Genomic DNA, 22,855 nt, shown 5'->3' with positions numbered 1-22,855 from the left:
ATCTTGCATCTCTTAATCGGCCCTCAAAGAAGAACCTCTTTTCATATTAATACTTTTCAAACTGTAATGAATGTTTTGCACTTGGATGTTGTTCATGATAAATAAAACTAATTATGAGTACTGTACAACATGTACACGTAAGCCTAAAATTATTCATCATTCCTGAGACAAATCTTTATATAGTGGTTGTGTAGACTTAAAGAATAAGGTTAAAAAGAACACAAGAAAAAAAAAACAACTTCTTCAGATGCCATAGTATAATAATGGTTTTAAAATCCATTATCATCATCATGATTATTTTATTATCAAAATGCAATACAACTCTTCTTAAATCTTTTGGAGGGCAACAATTGAATTAGTTACTACTATGATCTGTGAGAAAATTAACAAAACCAACAGAAATGTACAAAAAGAATGCAGCATCTGAGAGGAACCAAGGAACAGACCCAATGATTTAACGTCCAATCGTCAGAAAGACCAGAAAACAGAAATCATGTGTACTATATCTTCAATACAAGTCTATATATCACATATCTTTCTATACACAGGTCATATAGTCATACATAATGTCTTTGTGTTGTAAGGTTGAATCTCTTGTTTTAAGGTGCTGGTAATTTTGAGCCACAAACACTTTCTTTGTTTGGGTCAAACATTCCTTGTGTTGAAGTTGTAGCAGGGGAAACCGAAGTAGAGCTGCTCGGCCCAGTGTTGTGCTGGCATTCAGGCCAGCTAAAGGTCCCACCACTGCATTAGCAAAGCCGCCTCTTCAATTAGAAGGATTGCAACAAAGAAATACACCATACTTCCAAGGAGAAGTAGCTCTTCTAAAAGAACTTAGCAGCAGTAGTTATAAACTTTTAACAATTATCCAAGTACTCCTTCAGAGATCCCTCGGTATCACATGGAATGCAAGGATTGGTCAGAAATGGCAGGGTGGAGGGTGGGGAAGTAGTACTGTTGAACAGATCAAACCCAACATGTGAATAAAATGCCTATTTGGTTATTTCTCTAAACACAATCACAGGAAACTCTGCTCAATATGAACAAAATAAAAACAGATTTCAACTAATATAGTGGCTCGATCAGCTCTAAATGCAGAACTGGCTTTTATTTCACTGTAAAATGCAGCACCTTAAACCCCAAGAGCATGTACTGCATCAAATACACTGGTAGATGTCAGTGACATACAGTCATTTAAATAAAAAAAGTTTAAGTGGTGGAAGTCAAGATGAATGCGATTATTGACCAATGGCTATACATGGGTTTACTCGAAGTCTTTATAATGGAATGGTAATGAAAAAAAGAGTGGGCTGTAAAAATAATGGATGATTCCACCATAACTAAAAAACCAAATAACCCCAGTGCAGTAAAACCAAGTTGAAGTACTATACACTTAAAATATACATTCATAGCTGCATACCAGCTTTTGCTTTCAGTTCGCCATAAGGGTTAAGAGGTTAGGCATGAGCTGAGGTCTGTATACCCCAGGGCTCTCTTTTTTAAGTCCAAATTATAAAGGCATACACCGTGGGCTGATGCAGTACAAGGCAACAGATAGAATGTTGGCTAGTCTGAAGCAGTTCTTAGAAAACAAAAACCTCTACCATAAACAAAGTCTTCATTGTCTAACTGGCCTGAAAAATGATTATTGCTGACGAGTCTAAATTGTAATAACCCTTCATTTGTGTGGTTTCTTGAAAATATTTTTTGATAAATGAACCAATACAATAAACAGATGTTTATTTGGATGCTCATTATGAATTACAAGCCAAAGTAGACTTTAATAGCACTCATTTATCTGCACTTTCCATTCCTTTTTTTTGGATTGAGGGCTGTCTTTACGAACACATTGTTGACTTTTGTCAAACATAAAAAAAAGACCCACTCATTTGTCCCAACTGATACTGCTGTATATGGATGTTTTGTGAACCTCACGCGAGCCTGGCACTTTAGAAAGTGGGGGGGTCGTCCATTTCCATAAAGTGTCTATGATCTTTGGGCAACGTATCATAACAATATCCCACAATGCAAAGGAAACAAAGAAAAAAAACTAAAATTAATCCACAAGTCCTTGTTCCTTTATGGTCTGTACATCTATTGTCCTCAAAGTCCCAAAACAACCTGAATGCACTGCTCTTTAGTGACTTTTTCACAGCACCTCTGACTCTAGTGCACATCCTCACTCTTCCACACGGTGTCAGTAATCCCGAGCCTGTACACTGGCTCATCCCTGGTGGGTAGTGTGTGGTTTGGGGCATGCTTCACCCAGCACCCAGCCCAGATCCTGTGGCCGGCCATGTGTCAGTCTGCTGGTGTAGAGCGCTCGAAGGAGGGAGTTGAGGAAGTCACAGAATGGTCAAGAGGGTGGCCCAAGGAATGGCCCAGACACAAGTGCGAGCCTGCCGAGGGACTGAAGAAACCTTGGAATGGAGACTGGGAGGGTCTGCTGAGGGAATGACAGGCTGTCAGTCCGCTGGCTCTCTGTAGACTGAACAAAAACATGCAAGATTTACAGTTTCAGTAATTCAGTCCAATATTTAACCATTTTGAACATTATTGTAACTAATATGGTATTTTTGGTAATTTGTTGTATGACATTTCAGTATAAGATTTTTTTGGCAAAATGCAAAGGAATGGTCACCACATTTCATGGCAATTCACATTTAATTGTACCTCAGGACTAGAGCTAAGGTACCACAAATGTTTTTTTTCTATAAAAATATATTGTTGTAGCTGACTGACTCTGACATTGGCACAGAGATTACGTCACTGTTCATGTTTGCGCAGCCAAAGCAAGAACCCAAAGGGAAGTTTGCTTCTCTGACTGAACAGGGGCAGTAACTTCTCTAAATGTTATGTCCATCCATCCATCCATCCATTCATTTTCTTCTGCTTATCCGGGGCCAGGTCGCGGGGGCAGCAGTCTAAGCAGAGACTCCCAGACTTCCCCCACCCCGGACACGTCCTCCAGCTCTTCCGGTGGGACCCCAAGGCGTTCCCAGGCCAGCCGAGAGACATAGTCCCTCCAGCGTGTCCTGGGTCTTCCCCGGGGCCTCCTCCCGGTGGGACATGCCCAGAACACCTCCCTAGGGAGGCGTACAGGAGGCATCCTGAGCAGATGCCCGAGCCACCTCAACTGGTTCCTCTCGACGCGTAGGAGCAGCGGCTCTACTCCGAGTTCCTTACGAGTGACCGAGCTCCTCACCCTATCCCTAAATGTTACGTGCGAAAAAAAATTCATACACACGGACACATAAAGACACTGATTAATCTTCTGTGGGCAAGTTTGTAACTACAGTGGTGATGGGGTTTGCTAAACTGCATATACTGGTGTTTTATATGCACATACCACATTCTTTGTCAGTTGAACCATCACCGTGCTTGTAGGTGCGCTCAGTCTTGATGCTTCTCAGCACTCGCTCTAGAACGCCCTGCCCTTCCCTTAGTCGTTCAACACTAGTAGGAACCATCCTGTGAAGATACAAGGGACCTGTTATTGGTATTATATTGAAGAGGGAAACATGTAAACATTTCTTTTTTTGGACTGAGGGCAGTCTTTACATGACTTTGGTCAAACCAAAAAAGAACCAGTCACATATCCCGACTGATACTGCTGTTTATGGATCTTTTGTAAACCTCACACAAGCCTGGCACTTTAGAAATCAGGGATGTTGTTCATTTCCATAAAGTGCCAAGGAAACAAAGAAAAAAAAAAAAATTGAATCCACAAGTCCTTGTTCCTTTATGGTCTGTACATCTATTGTACTCCACGTCCAAAACAACTTGAATGCACTGCTCTTTAGTGACTTTTTCACAGCACCTCTTACACTAGTGCACCATCTATTATATTCAGGAGGGAAACATGTAAACAATCTATATTTAAATTTAACAATTACTAGATCAGCAAATGTGTAGTACAATATAATCAGTACAGGCTAATTATTTTTAATGACATGATCAGCAATCATCCACGTTGAGCTAGTAGCAAACAAATCTTACCACTGGTTGTCCTGGTGTCGGGATGATGCCGGGGCCTGTGATTCTGAGGGACTGACTGCCTCTGTGCGGGGACTGGAGTAAGGCTGAGCAGATGATGGATAAGGGTGAGGGGAGGCCCGAAGCTGGAGCCGGTGACTATGATGAGTGTCCTGGCTGTAATGGCTGCCAGGGGGCGTGTGTGTGGCACTTAGGGACTCGGAGTCGCGACCACAGCTCTGCTTCCTTTTCCGGTACTCCAGCAAAGATACCTGAGGCACAACATAAAAAGGTATTGTCAAGTCAGGGTTTTAATAGCATACTGTAGCTTTTCAGGGTTCCCACTTTTACCAAAGGCCTTTTTTCCAGCTCTTCTGCTACAAAACCTACTTCCCATTAAATAACAGCCTATCCATAGACAGTTGTAAAATTGTAGATTGTAACGCAAATTACAATGAAATAAAACAAGACACATGGGAACCCTGCTTTCACATAAATCTGACATCCATAAGGGACGAAACACGTCATGCATTTTACCAAGACACACCTGACCTGTTCACTTTAACACTATGGAAACACCCGCACAGTGCATTACTCATTTGCTATGGAGCTTGGTGCATTACTATTGTGAACTGAATGCATGGTTAGTAGCATAAAGCAGCTACAGCATTTACAATGGAGCAGGCATTTGAAATTGAAACCATCACAAAATGCAACCATACAGAACACCCACAACATTCACAAACCGTTCAGACGCACACCAACACCAATGACCACCCACATACGCATACACTGCCAACATGTTTTGACAAAAATGAGATGTCTCTGTGAACACATGAGGGAATGTTACATGACAATGAGCTTGTTTCAGATATCATTAAGGGATTCTTCATTTCACAGAGGGTTTAACACTTGGTTTAGCACCAAGATAAAGAATAATTGCTTTCTAGGCACCATTGCTTGGAAGTATTCAAAGTTAATATAAATTCAAAATCCCTTGAGAATTGTGACAAGTTGGTTCACAGGTTCAACACTAGTTCAGCTAGTTACCCATTCAAAAACATATATAAAAATATCTATTTTGCATGTTTAATTTGACCACAAGGTCTGAAGACTTAGTTTAACTCAATCTGAGGCTGTTCAATTGATTAGCATTTCCTTCAATAAATAAATTCCATATTTGCTTGATTGTAACATCTATGGCAGTCAACACCAGTACCTGCCTGCTTGACAGTCTGCAGTGCAGCGAGTATTTGAAATGGTGGATACTGCTACAGAGTTTCTGCGGGTGGAGACCTTTAAACGTTACTCATGCATCACTAAACATGGTCACAACAACTTAATGTACACTGGAAGGAAAGGACAGAGCTTGTATAATGGGGGTGTTGTATGCAGATGCAATAAAATACTGACATGCACACTATAGGCAGTTTTAAGAATATTCACCATATTTTGTACTGTCTTGTATTCACTTCTTACAGCTATAGTCTGGTAATGTGTCTTCCCTGTCACCAGACTAATGGGTGACTGCTTGGCCCTCTGCCTTGGAAAAAAGTGGAAGAAAAACTTTGCAAACAGAGTAAAGTTGTGGGTAGGAGGAGGGGAGGTCAAAGCTTAAGCCTATTGATGTGAAGGTGATTTCAATTTGCAATTCAGTCCACTCAGAAGGAAATGCTCACATGTATACATATTACTGGGGTTAAATAAATTGATTAACAGTTACATATTCAAGTCATTAGAATTTTTTTCACAAACACTTAACAGAAAGTATTTATGCAAACTAAGAAAATAATGGTGAAGCATCTGACCAATGTGAATGACTTTAAATTAATAAGACATTCTCATTTTAATAGTATTTGTTTTCAATAACATGAAAAAATAAACAAAAAATGTAGAATACTTGCCTTCTTTTTTTGAGGCGGGTTGCTCATGTGAGGTGGCGTGCCACTGTCTGGGTACATTCCCCCATAAAGAGTGTCCCCATACGGAGACATTGACCCATGGTCCCCCATGAGACCATGCCCACTTAAGGAGCTATGGAGAGACTCTACAGGGGAAAAGCATTCTCTTTTAGGGAGCCGCTGTTCCGTGGGCACGGTATTTCCCAGGTTTGCATTGAGAGGTGAGCAGGTATAAATGAGATTAAATTCTGTCTTGAAAGTTTGCTCCCTGCTTAGGTCCGATGACAGACAAGATACTTGGTTCATTGAATTAGTTCCAACTGCTTGAGAATCAGGGCCTGCAGCACCTCCAGGAAGGGAGTATTCGTCGGACATCATAGCAGCTGGGCTCTCCAGGCTAGAGGAGAGGGACACTTCTAAAAACTGCGGTCGAGAAATGTCATAATCTGCTTGCACACAGGGCTGAGAAGACAAGGAGAAAGTAAACTTAAAGGATGTACTACAGAGCAAAGAGGCATTTAGTGAGTATTAAAAAGTACCTCAGGTGATATGGACTCTGGCCTGTGGACTGGAGATGCCTCCGGTGATGATATGTTCTAATGAGACAAACCAAAGTTAGGCTATTGAACCATTATTTAAATATTGTAACAGAATTTATCTAAATGTGTCTATTACAGTATGAAAATAAAGATTGAATAAGGTATAGTAGTAGTTTAACTTAGGAAAAAGTGTTCACGCATACCTCGAACTGCAGTGGTGTGTTGCAGCGGCTGGTCGGCAGTGAGGGCATGGGGGAGTAGGGAAGGCCGTTGGATAGCAAACCAGGTGTGTGAAGCAAAAGATGAGGGGGATCCTCTGGAGGAGGGGGGGTGATGGGTGACAAGGGCCGGAGTAAATGCTCCGAAGTTGTTGCTGGTGTTGATTCAGTCAGATACTTGGACCTGCGCTTTTTAATTGGTGCATTGACCTCTGCAATTGAAAAAGAAACAAAGAAGTTTTAATGACTTTGTCTACCACACATCCATTGTTACCATTTAAATGAGTGTGTCAAATAGGGAACTGACCAGTGGACAGTGGGTTGGGTGTTGACCTGCTGCTCGTACTTTTCTGAGACAAGGTGGATTCTGTTCCATCTTCAACACTGACAGAGCAGCTCTCATCTTCCATCTGCTTTATCCACCTCTGCCACAGGAAACAAAAAGTTTAACGTTTGGATGAATTCACAAGGTTTTTCAGTTTTTATTCATCAATGGCTCACCTTCTTGTAACAGCCATAAGTTCCATCCATCTGGAGTGGGCGGGGTCTGCGTCTCTCAGGGTTAAAGGGTGAGCCGAAGCGGATGTAGTGTCGAGGAGTGGTACAGATCATGGATGTGTGAGACAGGCCAGGCAGCATATTCAAAGTGGTGGCCAGAACTGTGGGGTCGGTTGTTATCCTCAAAGGCCGCTCCACTGGCAACTCCTGGGGTACCTTCTCACCTCCAGGCACTTTGTCATTTAACCACTCAGTAACCAAGTACTGCAGAAAGATTTTAAAAAATTGTGGATTAAATCAAAATTAGATTAGGTTAAGAAAAAACTTAATGGCAAACAATAGGACAGAATATAGTAGACAGGACAAATAAAGCTTCCACGTCATGTCTCAATCAGGTTGTTAATATCCAATACTACCTCACCTTCTTGGTCTTAGGGTAGCGAAAGTTTCCTCTGTGGATACAATTTGGACCTTGGCCATCTCCATCAAAGAGGCCCACTGAACCTAGGACCCCTTCCCCCTGTTCAGCACCATAGGGGCCCTGGGATGCCTCTTCTTCTAGAGCAGCACCCTGATCAGCCAATGCACCAGATGCTGCGACTGCAGCTGCTGCCTGCTGAGCCTGAGCCAGAGCCTGGCGCTGGCGACGTGCACGTTGGGATGAACTGGAGCGATAACGAGAAATTCGACTTTTGGGCCTGGGCTTTGTAGGTCGTGTAGGTTTAGCTGCAACAGCTGGGGCTGGCAGGCTGTGAGGAGTCTTCTCATCAGCTGGAGTTGGGTCCTAAGGCAAATATCAGATAGGTGGCTGTATTGTCAACAACTTTTTATCTTTAATTAGTTGCCATAGTAATACTTACAGTGACATAGGTGGTGCGCCGCGTGCTCATTCCAACTCCAGTGGCAGGAGTTGTTGGATTTCCTGCAGTGACACTCCGAGAGTCAGCTTCTACACACTCCTCTTTCAATTCGGCAAATCCCGTTTTCCTCCGTCGTCTATCTGCAATGTTCAGCGTCTATGCACAAGAGAATTGTGTATTTAATGTCACGCAGCAGGTGCTCTGATAAGTCAATTGTTGACTGGTTGTTGTACAATAAAGTCCAAGGCAATATATGGGAATTTAGAGTCAGAGAGTTTCAACCAATATCAATATATAAAAAGCTAACTATTAAGGACATACTTTATTACTAGAGCCAGGTACTCCGTTTTCAAACAGCTCGTTGTCTTTCTCTTCAGCCTTCAGTTCTTCAAATGGTTTCTCCTTGAATACACAAAAAAACAAAATGCTCAGTTAACATAAAGACAGAGTGCAGCGTACTTGGGCCAATGTGAACGCAACAGCTGCACACAGGTAGCCTCAAAGCAGCTAACTTCTGGATTATTATTACTATTACTTTCACCATCCTCAACTTAATATCAGTGAGACACGCCTCCTCTTGTATGCAATAATAAAGCATTAGGCTTCTGAGATCAGACTAGATCAGGCTTTGACAAGGAGGTATGACCATTATCTGTGCAGTGAAGTCTTCATGTGTGTGGTTCTCAGAGTGGCACATAATCTGAACTCCAAGCCAGGCTAGCTAAATTCACCAACACGGAGAAACTTGGAATTAAATTGTTAATGAAATTCCATTTCTGTGCTAACAGAATCCATCTGACCTGGCTCCAACTATTGCAATTAGGCGCTAGCCACCAGTGGTTCAGATCAAATCATAGGACAACATTACGGATGGATGTACTTCAGCCTATAGTGGAAATACAGACCATTTCGTTTTTGAAAAGCATGCAGAGGGAAATGCTTTGTGCATTTGTGGATGGAAAGATGTTTGTGCTTTTTTCACAGCTGAATTTTGATTTCTCTGCTAATTCCATTATTTGACGCTTTGACCAATCACATTTAATTATTTATAATGACGTTAAGTTTCAGCGAGAGCCATTCTGACTCATGTGTAGAACTCAATTTATAGTGTTAAGCATATCAATCAGCCGTGAGCTAGGTTAGAATTTAGCCAAGAGTGAACGAAATGACCACCATGTCCACATACCGCTATGAAAGCATGCACGTTCACAGGACTTTTCTTTTGATTTAAGCCAACTGTCAAAGAAATACATTCAGGGATCTGTTGATCTCACATGGCCCCTGTTTCAGGTAAATGATTGTGTGTCAACAAGAGCCCCATCAAGCAAACTGGACAAAATTTAGTTCACATAGGAGCTGCATCATAGAGCATTTGTGAAAACACCCCTACATATCAAGTTCACGATAGAAAGCTTAAGATTAATCATTACCTCAGTATCACTGGCTCCTTGTGCGTCTTTGGCCTCCGAGTGCTGGTCTAGGGACTGGTTAATATCACCACCTGAGCCCTCTTGCTCTTTCCTTCGGGCCTTTCTTCTCCTTGTCTCTGCTCCGATCAGAGGCGTGGGGGGTAAAATTGATGGAGGACTCACCAAGTTATCTGTGGGGTTCAAGTTGTGTTTCTGTACTGGGCAGTTCTCATTCCCCTTATGGCAAGCGCAGTCCACTTTGTAATTACTGAAAGTTACAAACCATTCCAAATTATTACATAAAACTCATCTCTTCAGAGCATCTCATTACTACATTCATACATAGTATGCTTCACAGTTTGAGAGTAACAAGTATAACATTAGCTGGTATTGCAGAGTGAATCAGTAAATGTTCTTTTAAGAAAATATTTCAACTATTTAAGTTATTGTGAATAATCACCCATGTATACAGTTTCCTTTTGTTTTAAGCCCTGATGAAGACCTCTCTAAGGGTTTTTAGACTTCTAATAACAGACTTTCATATTTAAACTTAGCTATAGTATACAAGAGTAGGCTTAGTGCTTTTTTTTTTAAAGTTTACTTTTTATTTCCATATTCAAATATTCATTAAAATAAAAATGACCAAAATACTGACCAACTACTAAACTCGAAGTCGAACCCAATGGTGACCTCAGAATCCTTAGTGATTTGACTAACAGCGTAGATGCACAGGTGAATCATCCCCTCAGCAATCATATGTCGGACCTGAATATAGAACACATGGCCTTGTTGATTCAAATGTAACATGCTGAAAAACACAATTTTGTTGTTACTTGTAGCTTACTTCAGCATTCGGTGTGCAAGACCTCCTGATAAATCTGGCATCATTCCCAAATGTTCGTGCATCAACACACATCTCTACATCATTGTACTTTGAGTAGAAAAGTACAAACGGATAGGGTCTAGAACATAACAGACAGACATAAATAAAACATAATTTTTGATACAATTAAACTGTATACTTGTAATCTTACTTTTTGAAGAAGTGTCCATTAACTTCAAACTGCTGTTTGAGCATGACTTTTCCCCGGTACTCAATAATGAGAGTATCAGGCTCCAAAGTCTTGGCCGCTCGTAAAATCTTCCTGTGTTTCTGCACGCGAGTTACACGACCCAACTGCAGCTATGAAAAATCATTTTTAAAGTCATCAACCCATGACAGACAAGTAACAGACTATTAAGTGAATACTTCTGAATGAACATTAGATTTTGGATTTTAAAATCTTCATTAGTTTAGGCTGTAGGTATAACAACACATTGTCAAGCACTGAAGTAGATGGAGACCAACAGTATTTAAAGGATATCGAGGTAGTTTTATTTAAATATTGCATTAAACATAACAAATAAAAACCTACAATGTCCCATAGCTTTCAGAATAGTCTGTCCTGTTTTGATCCCATTTACCTGCATTTGTGAGCCAAGGACTGTGTTGTTACAGGAAAGCGCAGTCCGGTTTATAGTATCTATGAATTCTGCTGGACTTGTCTGTGATGAGGAGGGGGACTGAGAGTCCCTAGAGCTGCCAGTGTGGTGCTGAAGGAGGGACTGCACATCTGCGCTGTACTGATTGGCCAGAGCTTCTTCATATTGGTCCGTCCACTTGCGGATTTTGCTCTCCCACCCCTCAGAAGTGTTTTCATCCAGCACACTAGCATCTGTTGTTGAGTTCTGGAAGGTACAAAGCAACTGTAACTTCAATGCGGAACTCTTACCAATGCTCTAAAATTCCCAAAGATTTTTTTTTACTGTACCTTCATTCGCATAGATTTTCTGGAACCCTCTCTGAAAGCCTGGATACAACAGTCAAATAATAGATAAACATGAGGTCAACATGTTTCTGGCTTAAACACTGAACATCAACCACAATGATATACAGTAAGTCACATTTTTAGTATGTTTTACCTTGACCTTCTTGGCTTTGGCCACACCACGAGTCTTCTCTGTGCTTTTCTTCCTCTTTTTGGATTTACTTCGTTTGACTCTGTTGACCGTGAGTTTAATGCTGGTGGGCGTATGCTGAGTGGCTGTATAGGACACAGTTGAAGGGGATACCTCTTCGTCACCACTTTCAGTAGCACTGCTTTCTCCGGCTAACATTAAAAAAAAAAGTTTTTTGTTAAATTACATGTTAAACATTGTAAATGTTTTTTTATTAGAAATGATTAACCAAAACAACGTACCAGAGACATTTTCGGGATTTCTGTGACCCTTTGCTCTTTTACAGCTGTCAAGGTCCCTGCAAAGTAGGCATAAAAAAAGATATCAGTCATATTCTAGTCATATTTTTTGTTGCTGGTATTATTGAAGAACAAAACTAAAGACAAAAAGTGTGTGGCAAACCTGCAGTGGTCACACTTGATGAGGATACTGTCTGCTGTCAGACTACATTGACACCAGCTTGAGTTGGGCAGCTCATCCTCAGAGGAGCTGTCACTGTCTGCGGAGTTGTCCTCAGCAGATTTGTTATAGCGAGAAGCTCTAACCACACCGTTGAGCTCCATGCGGGGAATGATTGTTTGGGACAGTGGGGAAGCAGGTGGCGTGGGGGGCGGAGGCGCACCATAGTTGTGATCTTGGCAACACACAACGGAAGACTGCTGCATCTGAACAAAGAAGGTGGAGAGACATGGGTTTGTTTATTATGAAAAACATTTTACAAGTCCATAATACAACATGGGCCAAATATATTAAAAATAATCCTTACAGCATACGGTAGACCGCGATACCCATGACTTTGTGCACTCCCACAGCTATGGTTGTAGTTCTTCTCATTCACTGCAGGACTTGCTTCTACGGATTCAGGGCTGAAATATAAAAAAAAAAAATTCGTCATAAGTCTACAAATATAACAGCAGCGAGAAAAAGGGGACAATACAGTTTAACCATGTCAAATGTGTCTGCTGCACTGCACATTACCAAAAGAACTTCTTTAAAACATTCTCATTTTAGTAATAAAAAACAGCGAAGACAGCTAATAGAATATAACCTTAGATGATAATGTAATTTCCAATATTTGAATATATATAATATGGACACTGTGCTGAACCAATCTGGAGCAATCTGAATTTTATGTGAAATTGTATTTGAAGTTAAATTAGTGTGTGCAGAAGAGACACATATGGTGCAGAGTTGAAAAACTTGGGACATATTTGTACCCACAAAAATGATCTAACATGAAGTGGTTCATTTGAGAACTTACTCAGATCCAGCGGCCATGTCTGAGTATGACGTTTCAGGCGTAGTGACTCCCAGAGCGATTACTATGCTCATGACGTCCAGCACAGCGACGCTCTGGGAGGGGGATGAGGGGGGAGGAAGGGGTGGGGAAGGGGGGGTAGACTAAGGGCAGGGGGGAGGGAAAAAGGTTAAGAATCACAGGGTTCCAGCTACAGCCACAGAGCACGCCAAGGGTGGGTGCCACCGAGCCGCACGCCACGGCCCACCGGCATTGGGGACCTAGAACACACAAATAATGCCATTTCAAAACACTCTAGTTAACACTCATTCAATAAGTAAATGGATCTGACATGCCATACAGTTTGTTCACAAATATTTAATAAGTTACATCTTATTCATATTTTAGGTGCTAAACTATTATACTTTTCTGGTGAAAAATACAATAGAATTTGAATCTATTTCTACAGAAACAAACAATGACATACTGCATCTTTAAAAAATAGAACATGACTTGCTGAAAGTAATGTTTTGCAGCCTTGAAACTTTGACAATATCATATTCAAAACACAAACTATGGGTGGAAGGATCTGCAAAAAGACCACCTTATTTAATGGAGATCAAATGTCAAATCAGTGGTGATACAAATTTAAACATCACAAGCTATTACATGAATACACTACCATAGTGTAGTTATGACATACGCGGGGGGGCAACATCAAAACTTTAGTAAGTAATTTTTCTCAGTTTTACAATCACCACAGACTAGGGCAGGGCATTAATGGTTAATGATCAGTTTGAGGTCAACAGCCAACCTCCTGTCAATAAAAATATATGGTCAGTACAGAGCAGAGGTTCAAAACAGGGTTCAGAATCTCCTAAATCTACTAAATCTCTTATAAAATGTGTATAATGTAGAAGGAACAGGAAGTAACTGACTATTCCTCAAGAATCTGTTTGCAAAAAAACTCATCATACTTTAGGCCCCAATTGTTGAGAGAAACGCCACAAGGGGGCACTAACCGCACTCTAAACCCATTTCCGGTGACTCATTCACTGCATCATGTGACTGAACCATGGAGCCAATCCAGCAGTGTTTTCTCACGCTCTCTCACTGCTCTCAGGCAGGACAAAAACATGTCAGGATAAAAACAAGATTGTATTAATTCTAACTATTCAACATCACAATAAAACTAAAGAGGTACCAGACATGCAGACCATAATTGGAAAGCCTCAATTCTCATAAGAAAACTATTTGATAAAACATAATTAGAAAAACTCCAAAAATGTAATGGTTGGATATCTTGCTTTCAACTTAGAAGTGGGTCAAAGTAGTGTCAAAGCAACAGCAATTCTCTATATCCTGTGTTCCAGTTCATGCCTCACCACCGCAATTATTAATCAAAACTCAAATCAATATTTTTTACTGATAACAATTGTAATTCAAATTAATTTGTAATTACAAAACCATTGCCCTTGATGGACAAGTTGTTAATGTAATAATTTGCCGTTTTAGTTTGATTATCCAATCAGAAATCACAAGTCTCTCATTTGAGTTGCCAGTTCCAGTGTTGAAATCGCACTATTGGTTAAATCCTGCATGACTCCTGAATCCTCACTACCGAAACCCCAGTATCTGCAGCGAATCATTAATCAGTGTCAATGTAGCCTCTGCAGCTACAATCTATGCAGTCAATTAGTAAATGAGGAAAACTTGTATCTGTTCTCTATGTGCAGGTTAAAAGGACTGACAAGTGAACCTGTGTTCACTTGTGATTGTAATACAATACATACAGTTCCTTTAATCAACGTTCAGTTTAATTTGGGGTGAATTTAGTGACACGTTTTATATAATCAACTGTGATTAATTCTTAGTAGTAATTATGAGATTTTTGGTAGCAAAAATAAGGCATTTCAGTTAAAGCTATGTTTTACAAAGTACACAAAGTAGTGTTGTTTATGCTGGTCACATCCAAGAATTGAGGTCTATTAGACAATATGAGTCTTATGACCCAGTTCTGCCAGTGTTGGCTTAAGTAAAGATGAATTAAAGATTGCACTCTTTCTTCATCATGATATCAATAATTGTAAAATCACAGTGGTTCTTCTTATTAATTATAACACTGAAATGTTAAATTGTGACATCTCTAGCAGCAATTATAGCAGGATTGACGTCTGCAGCTCAGGCTCAGACTTCGTGCTCCTCAATGGTAAAACTGTTTAAACATCGATGTGGGTGTCAACTAAGGTCATTTTTACAGGTCGACAAAAAAGGGCATTCGCTCTGAGATCAGTGCACTTGGGTCGGTGTGAACCCAACAGTCGCATTCTGGACAGCATTAAACGGCCACTCCAAGAGAGCTTGAAACAGGAGGTCCTGGCTGCTGTTTGACATGCTCATCTGACAAGGAAATTATCAGCTTAATGTCAGCAACGCATCACCCTCACGTCTATTAAGGCTGGTTTATAGTCCAACGTCAGGCCCCACTTACCTGAGAGCTGACATCATGACGCAAACCCGAACCATACGGCCTTCTATGGAGCTAATCAGGGTCAAGGTGCATTGTTGGCATTCAAATTTAACCATTTAATTTGCATTATTTGTTAGTTATTAACTGAAAATAAACAATCATATTAGGCTCATATTCAGACATTTTTGTGCCAGTTTTAGCTGTTCTGTGTTGTTTTTTAATAAGTTATCCATATAGTCTTTGTAGATCAACCAATCACAGCCGTTGCTTTCGGCATAAATTCAATGCATAGTAACTTTTCGGCCGAAGTGCTGTGTACGTGCTTGGCTTTCATATGCGTCAGGGAGCTGTGCAGCAGATCTGTGTAGATTTGACGCTGGACCATAAGCTTTTAGCCACAGGTGAAAGAAAAGACCAACACATAAAGCGCAAGGGATGCACGCTTGGAAATTCACAGGGCTCTTTTCTCTTGAAGCCCGTTGTCATGTAAATAAGTTTGGCAATCAGCTGATGGACTCACATGGCTCATAGTGCCTGTTTGGGGTGAATGATGCACGGGGCATGTGAACAAGACCAACCCAAAAGTGACGTAAACAGAACTAAACCTAGTGTGCACTAACAGGCGTGAAAATGACCCAAGAATAGACCTGTCACAATAACAAATTACTTCACCAATATAATTAGACGATAAACAATAATTCGGAAACCAAAACATAAAGCAAAAAGTTAATTCTAAATGTACAATATAGTTAAAAAACACACACACAAACTGCAATAAATAAATAACAGAATGCAACACGTAAGTAGTTAGTTTGGATCTCTAATGAGTCATAGAGGTTCAGAATTCATCATTCTACAGCTCAAATCTCATTGCAGTACAGAAAAATATCCAAACTTTTCCCAGTAGCGCAAGTAAAAAGTATCCACAGTAAATACTGACCCCCAAAAAGTAATGTTTCATCTATCATTTATTGAACAAAAGAGTCAATATAGCATTTATCGTGAAAGGCCTATCTAAAGGTTGTTTTCACCCTGCCATAGTTGGAACATTCACTCCGAGAGCGGTGCGCTTGTCCGGTGTAAACCCCATAGTTGCACTCTGGATCGCACCAAACAGCCGGTCCGACAGTACTAGAAAAAGGAGGTCTTGGAGCAGCTCCACCCGCACTCTGGAACAGGATGTGTGAGGTGTGAGTGCAGTTAACCTCGGGCTGACCTATGCAGTCCAATGTGAAAGTAAATGTCCTCGGTATTGGGCAAAAAGCACTCCGATCACGTATATTTGTATGAATGGGCACTGCAGAGCTGTTGTTTGACACGTTGGTCTGACAAGGCAATTTAGATCAGCTTAATATCAGTGACAGTCTCCTTGTGCCTCTGCACAGGTAAGTGTGGGTATGTCTGTGTGTTGTTCCAAAAGCTTTTTCTCCTCTGCCACCAGTTCAAACAGTCCTCACGGTGTGACTGTACAGGTGAAAGAAAAGGCCCCCCTATAGGTAAAGCAAGCGTGTGTGCACATGTGTGTGTATTCACGTGGCTCTCTCCCTAGAAACGAAATAAGTTCGGCAATCAGTTGATAAGACTCTCACTTGGCTCATGGTGCGTGTTTGGGTTGTAAGATGCGTGGAGTGTGTGAACAAGGCCGACCCAAAGGTAAAGTAAACGGAACTAAATCACTGCGCAGTGAGGTCGGTCCATGGAACGCACTGATGGCGCAGTCCGCTGTGACAGAAAAGTTGGAATTGGGCAAAAAGCACTCAGATCACTTAAATTTGTATGAATGGGCACTACAGAGCTGATGTTTAACACGTTTGTCTGATGAGGCAATTTGAATCAAGTTAATATCAGTTGTCTTTTCCTGCCTTTGTCGGGACAGGTGAGCCTGGGTCTATCTGTGTGTCGTTCAAAAACATTTTTCCTCCTCCGCCACCAACGCATACAGTTCTCACAGTTAGTCACAAGTGATAGAAAAGACCGAAGAAAAGGCGAAGTGAGCTTGTGCGTACGCTATTCAGAGGGCTCTGTCTCCTGAAGCCCTTTGTCATAGAAATCAGTTGGCGATCAGCTGATGGACTCTCATGTGGCTCATGGTGCGAGTTTGGGGTGAATGATGCGCGGTATATGTGAATAAGGTCGACCCAAAAGTGAAGTAAACAGAACTAAATCTAGTGCACACTGGGGTCGGTCCACAGAGCACACTTACATGTGTGAAAATGACCTAAGTCACTGTCTAGGCTCGCCACAGCAGACAATGTTTTCAAATGTGTTTATGAATCTACAAAGTCATAGTTCTTCTGAGACAGTTAACAATTAAAAGCTGCCTCAGAAATGTGTTGTGCTTAAGTCAGTTGTACAACTAATTCATGAAATACATACATTTAAAAAAAAGAAGGATGCATTGAAAAATAGGATTGATTCCATTTTCTGTCTATGTGTGCCTAATAGGTATTGAAGGAGAATATATTATGATATTAACACTGGTGACACTTGGATTATACTTCCCCCCATGTACATTGTGCACATAAAAGACATACAGGTCATCAAGTAAAAAAGCAAAAAATCTTTAACAGTATTATAGTCTGTGCTGTGATGCAGCTGCAAACAGTAGAAATCAAGTCTAGCTACAAGGGAATCCTGCTCATTTTCTACTTAGACTGTCTCAGTAGTTACAAATTCTGGCCTGTCGAACTCCTAGCGCCTAATATACTGCTCCTTCCGCTCATTCGCTTTCAATGATTCCGTTAAAAGAATTGTGCATCTTTGATGAGTGTGTAGGGCAAAATAGTAAGATGCTGCCGGTGTGGCCCCTTACATTTAAATGACCCTGGCCGGCGGTAGTTTATCAGGAGTAACCGTGGCCATTACATTGCCATTAGGATGTTCTGCTCTCTGTTTGATTCCTCAAAGCAGCAGTCTCCTTTGGAAATGGTCAATGCATGTTCAATATAAAAGTCTATATATGAATAATATGACTTTTTGACTCATGATCACGATACACATGTCGTGTATGCCTTATTAGAAGCTACTCTTTGATGTCCTCCACATACAGTCCCTTGTGTGTGGAGGACACACAGAGAGCACAACTTTCATATAAACCTGAGATACTACAGTGGTTCAACTTACAGAAAAATTACAATCAGAGCCCAGTTTGACTTTGGCATTTTTTCTAATTTGTCTGTGGACATAGTAAACTCTTCCTGGTGTGGCACAATTTATCTTGTACAAGCCTGCCAAAAGCTCAACTGACCAAAACTCTTTTTTTTTCTGTGTCTTGGTAGTAAGTTAAGTTAGTCTTCTGTCATTAGTTATAGACAAGAAGAAATACAAGTATTAAATAATGCCTAATATAGCTATATATGATTTGTAGCTTTTTCTTGCTTGTGTTTCCAGCTTCAGAAATGTGGCTGTCTATTGCATACCCAGGCCATATAGTTACTGAACTCAAGCGTCAGCTATCTTGCGTGTTTTTACAACATAATTTTGTACTAGTAAACCAGTACCAAAAACCTTTTCATTGAAAATCACTAGTACAATTGTAAAATATGTGGCTCAGAACTAAAAGGAACATGCATTTGCAGGCAGTGCAAACATTCGGTGCCATAGCAACAGCACTGCTCCTACGAATATGTTAAACCTGTCTGATTATTATTTATCTTTATAACAATTTAAAAAGGATCATGAACTCACACAGACTTGACTATTAGTAAAGTATTATTTATGGAAGGACCACATGTGTGTCAACTTGAAATGACTTGGGAATGCTCAGCAGGAGTAGAAAACAGCATTTTCCCACAAACACCATTTATGAGTACAGTGAGGGAAAGCATGTCTGATTGTGTAGTCACTCTTTTCAACTGACCCAGTATTATAAGCACCATTGCCTTTTCTTGGTACTACTATCAGAATACAGCAAAGAAGGCCTCTGCAACAACACTCCCACAAGAGCCAGGGAAACACTGGCGCTCCATTGGACCAGCTCCAGTTCTCCTCCACCAATAGAAGAACTGCAACAAGCAGGCGTCATGGCCACTTGTTTTCAACCCTGTTGTGCAAGATGGAAAAGCACACACTACCAGGACAGTAGAGAAGAGATTTCAGAAATATACAGGCAGAAAAATAAATGTTTGTATTAGGGGATTGACCATTTATACAATTTATATCAATTTTTTAATGCATTTCAAAGCCATGCCATTTGCTTTTTCTGACCTTATATGCACCCTCAACAGGAGCATGTAAACAACTTATTATCAACACAATCAACATTAACTGGCATAAAACATACAATACGACAACCCCATCACCTAATCTGTAATCAACTACTTGACAGTTGTAATGGTTGATACACTTGTCTCTTTTTCTGAAAGTTGTGTTGCTAATGCAATACTCTAAACACTTTTATCCCAGAACACCATTACAGACGCCAACAAGTCGTTGCACATATAAATATATATATAAAATATAGTGATTCAGCTAAAATAACGGTAAGCCCATGTATATTTTTTAGTACAGAATGGCCTAATACACGTACATCACGTAAGTGTGTGTATTCCAGATATACATTTTTCTCCAACCTAGAAAACATGTGGAGAAACATTTACATTGGTTGAGCTGGAGCTAAAAAGGTATGCATGATGACAACCATACTACAGCATGAGGCGCTTGACGAGCAGTCCTCTGGCCCAGTGACTCCACAAAACACGGATACATTATTACGTGGTGGAGCTGTGCATAGAGACAGACGCAGGTAGGCTAGGTTTAGGGCAGCCATGAGTCTCGTGCTTCCAAAATATTTGACCTCGCAAGAGGCACGTTGTATAAAAAAACAGTCCCCCATTTGTAAGTACGCCTATTTGGTCTTGAGAAGCGCTCACTCAGGCGATAATGGGGTTGCTTTTGCTAGTAGGTCATTTAAAAACGCAACAATTGCGAGTTTTCAACGTTACCATCGACATAAATAGCAGAAATTCATTCTCAACTGAACACAGAAAGCTGTGTGGTAGGCCAACTGAATTGATACACGTCTGAATCAACAGTGCAAAACACATAGACGCTGCAATATAATTTGAAAGCTAAAAAAGGAAACAGTCCCCGTCTAAAATACCAGCCAGTTCTGTGAACCGCCATCGAGGCTGGGGGTTGGGAAGTGGGGGAGGTGAAAAACAGCAAGTCACCACCAAACACAAGTGCTTTTTATTTTCCAGTTTCACTCCAAAACTACAACAAATGTCTAACCTGAAGCTACTTCAGTAATTTAAATTGACTTGGAGCATTATGTCAATGACGTTCACAACATTATTTACCTTTTAAAACAGCCAACCCTCAAAACATTCAAGGATATATGCACACAATTATGTTGACGTACACGAAGACGTGTCATGAGAAAATAGTAATGAAATGTAGCCGGTGTTTCCAAGAAATGTCATTATTAGTGTGGGGATTCAACTAGTCGAGACAAAATGCGTGGCAGTATGCCACAGAGACTAGAAAGAGCACCGTCGAACATGAGTGGAGTCCTGTTTTATGTGTACATTTTAGAGGAAGTCAACGGGAAAATGCCTTAAATTCTTAAACTTAATGCTCATTACGAAAATAAATACACAAACACATATTCCCAAAAATGGACGGAACAGTTCAGTTCATTCCCCAAGGAGATCCATCAGGTATGTTTAGAATATAGTCTAAGGTTCAGTATTCTGGCATCAACGGTCAGAAAAAGTTTGGAATTAACGTTGTACGATTGAACCAAACGCAAAAAAACCCCGTCTTTATCGGTCCAAGCTGTGCAAGATAATCTTTTGAACTTGAATCAGTCTTCTTGAACGTCCTGAACATAAAACAAAACCAGCCCTTATGCTTTCATAGGTAAAACAAAATAATGTCTAAGTGTAACAGGTCGGAACAACAATCTAACGTTACGATAACGACACATTTCCCACGAAATAATTACCTTTAATCACAAGAGCACAAAAAGCAACGATAGCACTGTTTTGAAAAACGAATTATGTGGTAAATACACATGCTTTTTGTATCATCCTCTACAAGGAGTCTGCTTTGATTCATGAGAATTAAACACAGACAGCATACCAAATGCTTTTTCATAACGTGATTTCTCCAATTATGCTTATTTTAAGCAGACTCAGGGTTTTAATCAAGTAAAGTGGACGCCAAGTATTGAGCTAACTAGCTCAGTTAGCCTTGTTAGCTATAGTCGTTAGCTGAGGAGCGATGATGGGTCGACCGAAACATGCTCCGTGTTTGTTTAATCTGAACATACTCTCACTCATGATAACCTAACACTGCTGTGCCTCAAATACTCACCTAAAGAGACATTCCAAAATCTTGTATGTGAGGAAAAATCCAGTACAATGGAAAGCCTTTGTGATATCCCAACATGAAGCAGACCACTAGGCCTGTGACAAGGCCTCGGAGTCTCCCGTATGTCTGCCGTTAAAAGTAGCTCCCTCTCTCTGGATCACAAACAAACTTCTCACTGTTTCCACGCATTGGCGTAAAGTTAAATTCAATATCCACGCAAAGTAATGGTCATCCATTAAGTCTGTCCAGTAGATCCCTGCAAGGTAGATCCATTTATTTTAGTTGATATAATATTTATAATAGGTATTTATAATGAGGTATGTGCTGCTGTATCTAATGCACTCTGATTCTGTGAAGGTCCGTACGTTTGCAGAAGCGCCCATCCCCCTCCTCACCGGGCTCGAGCTCCAGTCCCTGCGAAAATGACACACAACCTGTACGCGGGGTTTCCCATGCGACCGAGAAGGGGCTCGTTGGTTACGTGATACAAAATCTGGAAGCTGATTGGACATTAAGGTATCAATCACTTTGCTCACATATATCGACCAATCCAAACGCAGATAGATTTCTTTTTCCGTCACTGGGTGGGACTTGTGCTGAGGAGGGCAGTGAAAAGTCCGCACCATTACGAGCTGTCGACATTTGGGATAGTTGGTGAGAAGTTGGTAAGATCCTCTGACGGAATTTGGAATTAATCTCCCCGGATATTTTATAAATTTGGAATAATCTTAACAATCTATTGGGATTATGCTTTTGTTTGGGTGAATATTACCGAGGACTGCGTGTTTGAACACATTAATGAGTTAAAAGAACAGGGTCATGAGGTCCCTGTGGGGTATCTTTTCTTAATGGTGGCCCCTTTCTAAATGTTACATGCATTTTCTGGGAGGATGTTTGTTTAATGGATACAAAAAAGAACAGATGTCACTGTAATGTAGCATGTATTGAAATGTTTAAGACCACGTCAAAAATGAGCAATCGACCATATTTTGTCACATTCATTAATTTCTATTCTCGACGACAAAGGTTTTGATTTAGTTTTAGTCTGAAGAAGCTCAGTGGGAGGCTGTTTGTGTGGGCCCAGCGTGTCTCCATATGCTACGATTTGAGCCTTTTGACGATCACGACCTAGAATGTTCTATTGTTGAATAAGCGGCTCACCTCTGCGGTAAAATGAAACACACCTAATGAAACAATCCGTACAGTTATGGGATTTTCACATGAAGGCCTATGCATAATGGAAAATGGCATAAATGGGCCAAAAGAAATCAAGCCAATGAGTTTACTTGATGTCCATTGGCTCCTCACAACAAAAGTAGACTCATGATTCACAAAGCAACATCCATTTTTAAATCAATTGCGCCCTCTGGTGTCTACAAGTTTCAAAAACAGTCTTAATACATTTTCATTGAATTATCCCTGCATTAAGTAGATA

General features: G+C 40.6%; 1 protein-coding gene across 5 annotated transcripts; it reads right to left on the bottom strand.

Annotated features, from left to right (window-relative positions):
* Positions 1–279: 279 nt before the first annotated feature.
* On the bottom strand, positions 280–21,908 carry setd5 (SET domain containing 5). 5 transcript variants are annotated; one of them, XM_055221895.1, is made up of 25 exons: positions 21,786–21,908; positions 21,424–21,676; positions 12,660–12,916; positions 12,165–12,264; positions 11,801–12,063; positions 11,641–11,696; positions 11,363–11,550; positions 11,212–11,250; positions 10,865–11,128; positions 10,435–10,583; positions 10,245–10,362; positions 10,056–10,165; positions 9,422–9,668; positions 8,313–8,393; positions 7,992–8,147; positions 7,553–7,915; positions 7,135–7,395; positions 6,941–7,058; positions 6,619–6,845; positions 6,416–6,472; positions 5,880–6,338; positions 5,422–5,514; positions 4,000–4,247; positions 3,350–3,471; positions 280–2,488 (listed from the first exon to the last, which is right to left on the bottom strand). In XM_055221895.1, exons 3-25 carry the CDS (start codon positions 12,728–12,730, stop codon positions 2,466–2,468), a joined length of 3,813 nt encoding a protein of 1,270 aa, XP_055077870.1. In that variant the 5' UTR covers positions 12,731–12,916; positions 21,424–21,676; positions 21,786–21,908; the 3' UTR covers positions 280–2,465. The 5 variants fall into 5 exon arrangements, 4 of the variants coding, with proteins under 4 accessions (XP_055077870.1, XP_055077871.1, XP_033822069.1 ...); XM_055221896.1 differs by lacking the exon at positions 5,422–5,514; XM_033966178.2 differs by lacking the exon at positions 5,422–5,514 and having other exon boundaries at positions 21,424–21,855.
* Between the last annotated feature and the right edge of the window lie 947 nt (positions 21,909–22,855).

This window comes from Periophthalmus magnuspinnatus, chromosome 5, assembly GCF_009829125.3.
Source record: "Periophthalmus magnuspinnatus isolate fPerMag1 chromosome 5, fPerMag1.2.pri, whole genome shotgun sequence".
Classification (NCBI taxonomy): Eukaryota; Metazoa; Chordata; class Actinopteri; order Gobiiformes; family Gobiidae; genus Periophthalmus; species Periophthalmus magnuspinnatus.
The sequence above is the reverse complement of the archived record's forward strand: the minus strand, read 5'-3'. Positions and strand labels throughout refer to the sequence as shown.